Here is an 11,466-nt window from a genome sequence, read left to right on the forward strand (position 1 = left end):
GAGAGCCGGGGAAGCCTCCTGGGCTCTTGCTTTTGTGGATGTTTTTTGTGGGCACTTTTGAGGGTCCCTGCTGGGCCCCTCTCTCCGGCAGCCCCTTTGCCCAGGCAAACACATCTCTCTGTCCCAGGAGGGCCTTGCGACTCCTTGCCCAGCCCCCGGGCGTCAGGATGTCCAGCTCCAGCCTGGTGGACTGGGCTTTTCTCGTGCCTCCAGGTGGCCCTACTGGACAGGACGCAGGACAGCCAACCTCTGCCTGCCCCTCGGCCCCGCCCCTTGGGGGTTAGAGTGAGGATTTCGTGGCTCAGCAACAGCTCTTGTCAAGGAAATCTTCTGCACCAAATCTTCTCCAAATTTTTGGCCCATCTGTATTTTACAAAGTGGGAGAAAGTTTCCTGGATCCTGAAACAGACGTTTTGACATTCCCATGTACACTTCCCTGCTCTCGGCCAGGGAAGAGGGACCTGTCCCAACCTTACTTCAGTCTTCTGATTTCTATCAATTGGCATCTCAATCAGACTTAGATAAGGGGGCGCCTAGGTGGCTCAGTCAGTTGAGCGTCGACCTCGGCTCAGGTCATGATCTCGCAGTTCCTGAGTTCAAGCCCCACATCAGTCTCACTGCTGCCAGTGCAGAGCCCCGTTTGAATCCTCTATCCTCCTCTCTCTGCCCCTCCCCCACTGCGCTCTCTCAAAACCAAATAAACATTAAAAAAAAATTTAAGAAGAGTCCCACTCTGACATCCAGCTACCTGTGATTTCCATATTAGTGAGAGTGAGAGCATCTTTGAGAAAAGAAAGCCGGGGTGCCTGAAACATCCCAGGCAGATTCCAGGCAGTAAGGCCTAGACCTAGAAGGGAGGTGAAGGAGGGGATGGGCTGAGTCTGGAGGTGAACAGCTGCCTTTCTCAACTTCTCCCAGAAATCTGCTCCTGAGACCAGCTGAACTCGGATGAACACAGGGCCTGGAGGCATGCTAATGTCTGCCCTTTGACCCCCAGCTTCTGGCTGAGGCAGAGAACCCTGAGGAGGTCAGCCCATCCCCTGTTGAAGGTGATGCTGTGGGTTCACTTAACAGCTGGGTTCCCTCTCAATACAAAGACACCCAGTGGGGCCTTCCTCCTCAGGACAATGAGCAGGGCTAAGCCTCCCCAGAGGGCATCCTTCCTCTCCCCACTCCTGTACTCTCAGTCCCAGACTCCCCTGTAAATAATTTAGAGAATTTTCGTTTGAAGGGAGCTCCAGTAATTAGCCTAGACTGGATTCCTAAATGTCCTGGTAGGATCCTGCCTCCCCCTTCTCCATCAGCCCACCAGCGTGAACTTGCTCATCCGACCGTCCAGTTGGTATGTTGTCCTGGGGGAGGTCAGGATATTGGAGTAAGAGGAAGGAGTGTGTGGCTCTGGGCACTGGGAATACGGGCAGGCCCAGGGAAGAGTGGGGAAGGGTTTGGGGAAGAGTGTGTGGGGCCGTGGAGAAAAGGACCAGCCATGCAGGCAGCAAGGACACGCTCGCCAGGGCACAGCCCAGAATTCTCCAGGAGCGTGAGCGACTCCCTGCCCCCCATTGAGCCTCACTTCCCAGAATAGGCAGGAGCTCGTGCCCAGTGTCCTGTGTTGGCCAGCGGGGTCCGGACAGCAGCGCTGAGGGCAGCAAACAAAGACGGGATAGGATGTGGCCTTACAGGTCTGTCCTTGGGCTCCTGGGCTAAGAGCCTCAGAGACTGAGGCAGCCATGGAGGTTGAGAGCCAAGGCCCTCTGGGGGGTGTCCATTCAGAATCTTGGGATCAGTTCATCCTCTTGGCCTCTCTCTCTAGCTCTCACTGATCTTCCCCTCTCTCCTCTGGCAGGAACTGATGTCCTTGGCCATGACGCACCCCCAACCGCTGTCTGCTCAGGCACAGCCTGTGTGACCGAGCCATTGCTGCCCCAGCTGTTTCACGTGAGTGTGTGGCTCAGGCCAACCCTCTGTCCCCAGGAGAAGGTGTCCGGGCCCTGGGTAGCGAGGGGTGTTGGTGGGGAGGAAGTCCAGAAAGTCCTGGTCACAGAGGGCAGGCCCGGGAGTCTTTAGCGGGCAACAGGTTTGTCCTCTTTGGCCGTCCTTGGTCCCTGACTTGGCCACCACTGAACCCATCTGTTCAGATCCACTAGGCCCCAGGAGGGGACCTCTTTCTCCTGTCCTTTGGAAGCTCCTCAGAAGGCAGCTGGGTATTATGAAGACTTTATGGCACTGGCCCTTGGGTCCTGACTCAGACACTTGACTTTAGGCACATCATTTATTTAATGGTCTGGCTTCCTCTCCTGCATGTGGGGTTTTTGCGTGGTGCTGAGGTGTATTAGTTATCTCTCGCTGTACAATGGGACTACTACAAACTTAGCAGCTGAAACAACACACACTGATTACCTTGCAGTTTCTGTGGGTCAGGGATCCAGGCGTGGCTAGCAGGTTCCTGTCTCTGGGTCTGTCAGAAGGCTGCATTCAGGCGTCTTGGGGCTACAGTTTCGTCTCAAAGCTCAACTGGGGAAGGACCCGCTTCCACTCTCACTTGTGCGATTTTCCAGTTCCATTTAGGTCATTGGACTGAGGGCCAGAGGCCACCCTCTGTTCCTTGCCACATGGGCCTCCCAGCATGGCGACTTGCTGCGTCCAAACCAGCAAGGGAAGGAGTTGGCTAGCAAGAAGGTAGTCAGAATGCTACAAATCTATTCACAGAAGCGACATCCCGTCATCTTTGCTGTGTTCTGTTGGTTAGAAGTAAGTCACAGAGGGCACCCACCCTCTAGGGAAGGCGACTACCCGAGGCATGGCTGCCAGAGGCCATCTCAGAGCCTGCCTATTGCAGGAGGGGCCGTAAATGGAAGCACACTTGTAGACTGTAGAGTGCTGTCCTTTGCATCGAGTTGCAGAGAGAACCTGAACCCACCGGAAATAATAGGAGCCACTGGTTATGGGAATTTCAATGCCAAATTGTACCGTTAGTAGGGGGCCCTCAGGGAGAGTGGCTGGGACCTGGCTCGTTCCCTGCCCGCCCTTTATCTGTGCCTTCGTGGCTTATGATTTTAAGGCCAGATTTAATCAGACACAGACAACGTCTGGGCCTTCCTTTTCCCCACAAATAGCTGTGTTTGCAGGATCTTTTGGAGTTTCCAAGGGACTCTTGCACACATGAATCTCACCTTTTCCTCAGAGTCATGCTTGTAAGCTGAGTTTTTTTTTTTTTAAGTCTTTCTTTTACAAGCGAGAAAGGAGGTCAGTTTCCAAGATGGGGTGGCTGCTAAATGGCACAGCTGGACCTCAGATGGGTCTTCAGATGTGCGCCTCTGCCTGCCCTGCCGTGCTCCCCGTTTCCAGGTCACTTGTACCGTACAGCGTCAGGGTACTGAGAGAGGGGAGGCCAGGCGTGGAGGTCAGAAGGAGGGGAGGGCACTGTTCTTATATAGCTTCATAATTCGCTGCATCCTAAAACGGGCTCAGCTCATCCCAGGGGACGAGGCCGAGACTTTCAGGTAGAGTGGGTCACTGCTGCCTCCAACTTCAGGTCACTCCACAGGCCTCTGTCTCTTCAACAGCCCTCCCTGGTGAGCAAGCAGGGGAAGTGGACTGATGTTGTAATGAGGGCACATACATTCTCCTAAAGCTGAGGTTCATCTCCTCACCCGCCGCCCGCCCCCAAGCCCAGCGAATGCCCGGTGAAGCCCTGAAGCATGGCCCACCGTGCATCTGGGCAAAGTCAACTTGGTCTGGAACAGTGATGCTCAGGTCTGAAAATGGGAAGCGAGCGGATAGATACAACTTGCTGCCCCCTGGTGGTGGGTCCGAGTCATAACTGCCAGGCCCCTGAAGGAAACGCTGCACCGTGAGGTGATTATCAAGTACCCACTTGGCACCCAGCACTGTGTACAACATTGCAGGCGTAGGAAGCAGTAGAGGACACAACTCCTGATCCCAAAGGACTTCTAAAGTACTGGAGGAGTTAAGATGTTCCCATGTGAAACTTTACAAGCATTTTACCGGGACAAGATTTGAAAAGCGGCCAATGGGGAAGCCTGGGCGGCTAGCTTGGTTAAACTTGACTTCCGCTCAGGTCGTGATCTCACGCTTCCTGGGTTCAAGCCCGCGTCAGGCACTGTGATGACAGCTCGGAGCCTGGAGCCTGCTTCCAGATTCTGTGTCTCCCTCTCTCTCTGCCCCTCCCTTGCTCGTGCTTTCTTTCTTTCTCAAAAATAAACATTAAAAAAAAAAAAAAAGAAAAAGAAAAGTGGCCAATGAATGGAAGGGGAGCCTGGGTGGCTCAGTCGGTTAAGCATCTGACTCTTGATTTTGGCTCAGGTCATGATGTCGTGGTTTGTGAGTTAGAGCCCTTCATTGGGCTTTGTGCTGCTGGTGCGGAGCCTGCTTGGGATTCTCTCTCTCCCTCTTTCTCCACCTCTCCCCTGCTCTCTCTCTCTCTCTCTCTCTCTCTCTCTCTCAGAATAAATAAATAAGCTTAAAAAAAAAGTGGCCCATGGAAAGGCTTTGCAGTAGGAGTCTAGAGAGAGAACACCACTATGGGGAGGTCAGGGAGGTCTCGCAGAGCCCTGGATGGTGGGTAGGATCTAAACAGGTGGAGAAAGCGGGTTCATGCACTCCTCTACCCAGAGTTCTTCAGGAAACCCCCTTGCCTCGAAGAGAGTTAAATGCCAATTCCCTGCCTGGCTCACAGCCTCTCCCACTTCCTGCCTACCCTGCCTGAGCCTTTGCAGATTCGCTACAGGTCCTGGAACCCCCTGTGGTCGTTCACATGCCTGGGCTGTTCATCCAGCCCTCTGCACTTGTCTACTGGACAAGCTCCCTGTCCGCTTCTAGGACTCAGCTCAAGTGTAACATCTTCCAGGGAACCTTCCCCGAGTAGTTAGCCACTCCCTCCTCTGTGTCCCCACAGCCCCTGGTCTGTGTGTCTCACACCATATCATCTGGTATATGAAGTGTCTTTTCATCATGAGGTTCTAAGCTTCTTAGGAACTGGGCCTTCCTGGTGGACGGAAGATTCGTGTAGGGGGGCAGTGGGAGGTGGGGAGGGAAGACAAATTGGTGGTGAGCACGCAGGGAACTGGGGCAGGGCAAAGCGTGCCAGGGCACATGACGGTGGGGGGCAGGAGGGACCTGGGTGAGGAAGAATCGCTCCTTCCACCAGGTGAACACGGCAGGGCCTACACCTTCCTCAGGGGCCCGCAGCTTGCGTTCCGGCCCCACTTGCCCTTTGAGTGACGAACATCCCTCCAGGCCCCTCGTGGCAGCCCTGGTGAGAGGCTGGAGGTGGGAGCAGCCCTCTGGAAAGAGGGTGATGACTTAGGCCGTCACAGTTGAGTGTGAGGTACCAGAGGGACGTGCGAATGAAGCGTCTACCTATCAGTAGCGGGAGGCATAGCTGGAGACCGGGCTGGGGACGTGTGGCTTTCTCAGTGGTGGACCACACAGAGGGGAAAGCAAGGTGAGGGCCTTAGGGACCGATCTAACCCTTGGGGCCTTTTTCAGGGGTAACACTTCTTCCAACATCTCTGTCCCTTTTATTGTCTTGCAGGTCACTGTTCCCTTTACTGAACGTAAGTGCTCCTGGTCACTCTTCCTTCCTCAAGATGCCGAGTCTCCTCCCACCGTCCCGCTCCATTAGCAGGGCCAGCCGTGGTCCCCAAGTGCCCGCGAGGGCGGGAAGTCCCCCTTCAGTGCCTGAGAGGGAGTCTGCCTGAGGCCACACAGCCTCACGTCCAGAGCTCACCCCTGGCCCATTATCCGCATTAGCAGGACCCGTCCTCCGGCCTCGCCGCCAGCTTCCGGGAGCCAGAATGCTGCCCGTTGCCCACTCCCCCTGGGCTTACCTTGCCCTTGTTTTCCATAAGAGTTGGAAAGAGAGGAGAGATGCCCCCGAAAGGAGTGTGGGTTTGAGCCAGGGCGGAACCGGGCAGAACTTTTCACATTCGGACCCTGTCCCCTCCACCTGGGTCAAAGGCTCAGGAGTCTGCCGTTTGTGTCCTGGAGGGCAGGGATTAAGAGCATGGCGTCAGGGGTGAACCAGGCTGGACAGGATCTCAGCCAAACCAATCAAAGCCTCGGTTCACCGTGTGTGAAACGGGGATAATGGATAACTATCCCAAGAGGTATTTTGAGGATTAACGGAGACAGCCAGGGAAAATTTAGGGCAGTGCCACAGACTAAGCCCTCAGGAGAGGAAGCTGCTGTCTTTGTGTCTTGGAATCATGGGGTGAGTGTGTGGAGAAGAAGAGAATTAGAGAAAGACGGCAAGATCCTTTGAACAGAAGCAGAGAGCAGAATTATGTCCTCAGTGAGCATTCTGCCTCCTCTCTTCCCTCCTGCAGCCGTAGGCCTTCAGGTCCGGCTGGCCCAGGCACAGGAAGTCCCTGGGGCCCCTCCTATTCCAGCTGCCCTCAGGTCCGCCCAGCCTCCAACTGTGTAGAAAGTTCCAGGAGGCCTCCCCGCCCTGCGGCCAGTGTGGCCGCCCCTCACCTCTCCGCACCCATCTTTGCAGAGTTTGATGGGGCATCGGGCGGATGACAGCGGGAACAGTTGTGATCACTGGCGGAATCCTAGCTACGGTCATTCTCCTCTGCATCATCGCCGTCCTGTGCTACTGTAGACTCCAGGTCAGTCCCCAGGGGGCACCGGGGGCAGAAACGGGGGGCCCACTTGGAGGGTGACAAAGCCCAAAGCCATGGAATGTGGGAGGCATAAGTTAAGGGGGCTGGGAATTGGGGGTGGCCAGAGGGAGCCATGCAGCCCCCACACCCTGTACACTTTGGGGTCCCCAAAGGCAGTGTGCTGGGAAGATGCTGGGTCACTGTGTTGTGTGTCCTGCGTATCTGAGCTTTCAGGAGTGGTGGGAAGGGCATCCTTCTGGGGAGACGGAAAACTGCTCCCAGCTGCCCCAGTCCTGTCCTGGATAGGACATACATGCCCCTCCTCTCTGCCGCCCCGCCTCTCTCAACCACAGCCCGGAGCTAACGTGCCGGGAAGCAGGGGGAAGGAAGAGGGAAGGTACTGGTCTCGCAAGGCTGGGACTGTGTATTGGTGGAACGTGGGCGTCTGGTGTTGCATTTTAGTTTCGACACCAGGAAGCTCTCTGCACAGGGTCCTCCGTGGACAGGGGCGCGGGTGCCTTTGTGCGCGCTGGAAGGGGAGCATCCAGCCCTCAGGCATCCCTCCCCACTCTCCCCTCAGTATTACTGCTGCAAGAAGAGCAGGGCCGAGGATGCAGACGAGGAGGAGGAAGAGCACGACCTGCCCACACACCCCAGAGGCCCCACCTGCAATGCCTGTAGCTCCCAAGCCCTGGACGGCCGAGGCAGCCTGGTGCCTCTCACCAGCGAGCCCTGCGGCCAGCCGTGTGGGGCGGCAGCCGGCCACTGCACCACCTGCTCCCCATACAGCTCCCCCTTCTACATACGGACGGCTGACATGGTACCCAACGGGGGCGGAGGCGAGAGGCTCTCCTTTGCTCCTACATACTACAAGGAAGGGGGACCCCCGACCCTCAAGCTGGCAGTACCCCAGAGTTACCCGGTGACGTGGCCAGGCTCTGGGCGTGAGGCCTTCACCAATCCAAGGGCTATTAGTACAGACGTGTAACCCCGTTCACCCCTGACCCCTCCGCGTACCGATGCTGCTCTCCCAGCAGGAGCCATGGGGGCGGCAGGTGATCCCCTCCAACAGCCCACGAGGACTGTCTCAGTTTCTTTTTTTTGGCTTTTCTTGCCCCACGGTGGAATCCAAGCTATTGAGTGCAGTGAGGACCAGGGCAGGGCCCAGCCCCGGGGCTCAGAGGTGGGGGCTGGCAGGTGGAGCGGGTGGCTTTGCAGGCTTCCGTGCTGGGACGGTCCTCGGCCGGCTCTGGCCCCGTCATAACCGCTCTCGCTCCCCTCGCTCCCCCAGCTTTGGTGGACGGCGGGAGGAGGCGCACCAGGAAAGCTAAGCAAAGGCCCCAGAGGCCTCCAGACTCCTTGGGGGATGGACGAAAAAGGGGCCCAGGGCCAGGGGAGACTTGAGAATCTGAGGAGGGAGAAGGAGGTGCTCCGGGGACCTCCCCAGGACCCGCGAGCTACGAGGAATCCAAGAAGTAGTTCGCGGTCTAGTTTCGTATTTGGTCATCACGAGGGCCACAGCCTCTGCATCTGCTCCAATAATGGGCATTGATTCCAGAACACACAACAGCTGTACTGGCCCCCTTCCTCGTGGGACACGTTGAGTTGACTTTCAAGGTCACGGCATAAGGTTGTTTGTGGGGGATGCACCGAAAGGGTCATGTCTAGCCTTGTCTCCCCGCAGATCCCCGTTCTCGGCCTTGGGAACCAGCTGCCCCTGCCGGAGAACCTTGTCCAAAGTTTTGCTGCTGAGTTTGAGCAGCTTAGCGAAGCAAGTCTACTTGCTGATGGTCTCTGGGGCCCCGGCCCACCTCCCTGAGCGCAGCGTGCGGGAGCAGTGTTGTGAGGGTGTGTGTGTGTGTGTGTGTGTGTGTGTTCTCCACCAACTGGTGGAGAACACACACACACACCAGGGGCTTTGCCACCTTTGGGAGCTGCAGAGCGAAGGGTCTCTGATGTTCCAGCTAGAAAGGAAGAACTGACCCACAGACAGCAGGAGTGAAAGGTGATTAAGGTGGCCGGTCCCCACGGCAACCAGCTGGCTGGTGGAGAGCCTGCAGAGTCTCCCAGGGGACATTCCCTGGTAGCTGGATTCCATGGATTCCGGGCTTGCTTCCCTCCCACCGCTGCTCCCCCAACCCCACGCCAGTCTCCAGCGTGGGGGGGGGGTGCTGTTAATTGTCCAAGCCCCGCCCTCAGTCCCCACTTAGAACTAGGCTGTGGCCTTATGCCACTTGAAGGAAAGCACCTGATGGGTTTTCTGGTTTCCTCTACAGTAAGGGGTAGCTGTTCCCCCCTTCTAAGGGCATACCTACCCCCCTCCCCACCACTGTGGCATCACAGAATGCTGCAGAGGGTGGGGCAGGGGAAGAGCTGGCCCCTTTGCTGGAATCTCAAATTTTGCATTTGAGAAAGGGCCAGGTGCAGCTGGGAGAGAGCGGGGCAGGGAGAGAATTCACCACACTTCTTGCTCCACTCTGTCTGGACACACTTGTCACCTTGCATCTCCTCTGTAATTAGTGCACACTGGCTGAAGAATCAGAGGACCTGGGGGTCTGGCACACACACTCTGGTCACTCATTAGCTCTAGGGCCAGTCATTTGTCGTCTCCGAGACCCCATTTTCTCCAGGAAAATGAGACCTGCCCAGATAGACCTAAGAGCCCGCTAGTACTCCAAACAGCCAGGACTTCCTGAAGAGACCTGCCCACTATGCTGCTTTCCTTGCCCTCACCCTGGCAGGGGCTGGATGTACTTACCGACAGCCTGATCCAGTGTGCCAGGATGTGTGTTGAGGGCTGAAGGACCACGGTGAAACACAGGTTTAGCAGACAAAATGATTTTCATGGTCAGGGAAAAGCAACCATGTCTGATCCTACTGAGTGATTTCAAATGGTAGCATTTCCTAACATCGGGAGGCAGCTCTGGGTGGGGGTGATGAGCTCTCTCTCCCAGACCAGAGGGACCAGCCTAGGGCAGCAACTTTAACCTGCTCCATCCCCTGAGCAGTCCTCATTGGCCCCAGGTGCACCCCCTTGACATGAGCTTCTGGGTCTAGCAGCCATTGTGGCTTCCCGATGACCAGCCCCAGTGCCTCCCCGCCTGGGAATTTCACAGCCAATCAGCCACAGCAAGGGCTGTCCCTCCTTTGTACCTCCTGCCTTTGGAGAAATCAAGACAGCCCAGTCAACTATCACCTGCTTCTTGCATCGATCTATTGGGGTCCCTCAGTGAAAAGCATCGTAGACAGTCCCCTCTCCTCCTATAGCTTTCTTAGCCTAAATCTTATCAATCTACACACCAAAATCTGGGTTTTGGGCACTGGAGGGATGATGGGCCATGGCCCTCCCCCACACAGCCCCACAGTGCACAGGACACAGTCTCCAGATTGCCTGTCTGTCTCCCTGTAGCTGTGACGGTCTAACCTACGGAAGAGGAAGCGCACCCATTCAATTGTGCTGCACTTTTTAGCTATGGAGTCTGTGCTATGGGACACTCTTTGGACACCTTTCAAATTGTTCCCTAACAGGAAGAAAAGGAGAGGCTGGGAGCACCCTGTCCTCTCCGCCATCTTGTCTCCACCGCCATGTCACTGCTCCTGCTGCACATTTCCTGTCCTGCATCTTTGATAACTTGGAGTCACAACCAAGTGAATGTCAAAATAAATGAGGAATTTGAAATAGAAATCCCACAGAATGCTCTGTTATTCACCTGAGGAGGGGGCAGCTGGGCACGGATTTAAGAGTGAACGCTCCTTTTTATTTCCCAGAATGTCCATTTTCTTTTTTTTTTAAATTTTTTTAACGTTTTTTTAATTTATTTTTGAGACAGGGAGAGACAGAGCATGAACAGGGGAGGGTCAGAGAGAGGGAGACACAGAATCTGAAACAGGCTCCAGGCTCTGAGCGGTCAGCACAGAGCCCGACGCGGGGCTCGAACTCACGGACCGTGAGATCATGACCTGAGCCGAAGTTGGCCGCTTAACCGACTGAGCCACCCAGGCGCCCCCAGAATGTCCATTTTCAACACCAAGATGCACCAGCTGCTTCTCCCTTCCTGCTTCCGCACTAATAGGTCTCCTCTGCCATGTCGCCTGCTGTCCCCCCGCCCGCCCTGCTACCTCAGTCAGAACTCGCACCCAGGGAGGATGTGTTGTTTGTTGGGAGAGGGGATGTGAAGATAGTAGCTGCTGCCGCCCCTGAGGCGGAAGTAGCCCAGCCCGCTTACAGGGAGCCTCACAGGGAGCAACCCAGGCTTCCGCCCTGCTCCCTGCCCCCACACCCCCTCACTGTCCAGGCCCCTGGTGTCCCCACCTGTAGTTCTGGGTTAAATCACCAACCCTCCAAAGCCTGAGGAGACCTGAACACACTGCCAGCCCTTGCACGTTGGGAAGAGACAGAAGAGGAGAGAGTTTGGGGATCAGAACCTGGCAGACGCCGCAAAACCAGGAGAGGAATGGAGTGTGGACCAGAGAACCCGGAAAATAGCTTTGTGCGTGAAAGGGAGCGTCCGGGGAGGGTGAGGATGAGGATGGATCTGTGTGCGGGACTCTGCGTGTGTCTGAGAGAGAGAGGGAGACACCCCCTCCCCTTCTCGGGGCCAGTGTGACTACAGCTGGGTGGGCAGTGGGCAGCCTGGCCTGCAGAGCTCAGACACTCTGTTCCTGCAGGCCTCTGGTAGTGCCGTGGGGCACAGCTTCAACCTCAGCCCTGGTGGCCATGGGCCACAGCGCGGCCACCAGTCGTCCTCTGGGAACAGAAACCTGAAGCTCTTCTGTCTCGTCACCACACCCACCCCAACCTCAAGCCATCTCCTCCCCTGCAAAGTGGCTCAGGCCC

General features: G+C 56.3%; 1 protein-coding gene across 2 annotated transcripts in view; it reads left to right on the forward strand.

The window, feature by feature from the left end:
* Positions 1 to 10,314, forward strand: part of FAM163A (family with sequence similarity 163 member A) — an 80,677-nt gene extending 70,363 nt beyond the window's left edge. For both annotated transcript variants that reach the window (XM_043567725.1, XM_043567726.1), the window contains exons 2-5: positions 1,847 to 1,938; positions 5,558 to 5,579; positions 6,521 to 6,635; positions 7,210 to 10,314. In XM_043567725.1, the coding sequence (XP_043423660.1) occupies positions 6,543 to 6,635; positions 7,210 to 7,617 (501 nt within the window). In that variant the 5' untranslated portion in view covers positions 1,847 to 1,938; positions 5,558 to 5,579; positions 6,521 to 6,542 and the 3' untranslated portion in view covers positions 7,618 to 10,314. The remainder of the gene's footprint in view (positions 1 to 1,846; positions 1,939 to 5,557; positions 5,580 to 6,520; positions 6,636 to 7,209) is intronic.
* The last annotated feature ends 1,152 nt before the right edge of the window (positions 10,315 to 11,466 follow it).

This window comes from Prionailurus bengalensis, chromosome E4 (assembly GCF_016509475.1).
Source record: "Prionailurus bengalensis isolate Pbe53 chromosome E4, Fcat_Pben_1.1_paternal_pri, whole genome shotgun sequence".
NCBI classification, from domain to species: domain Eukaryota; kingdom Metazoa; phylum Chordata; class Mammalia; order Carnivora; family Felidae; genus Prionailurus; species Prionailurus bengalensis.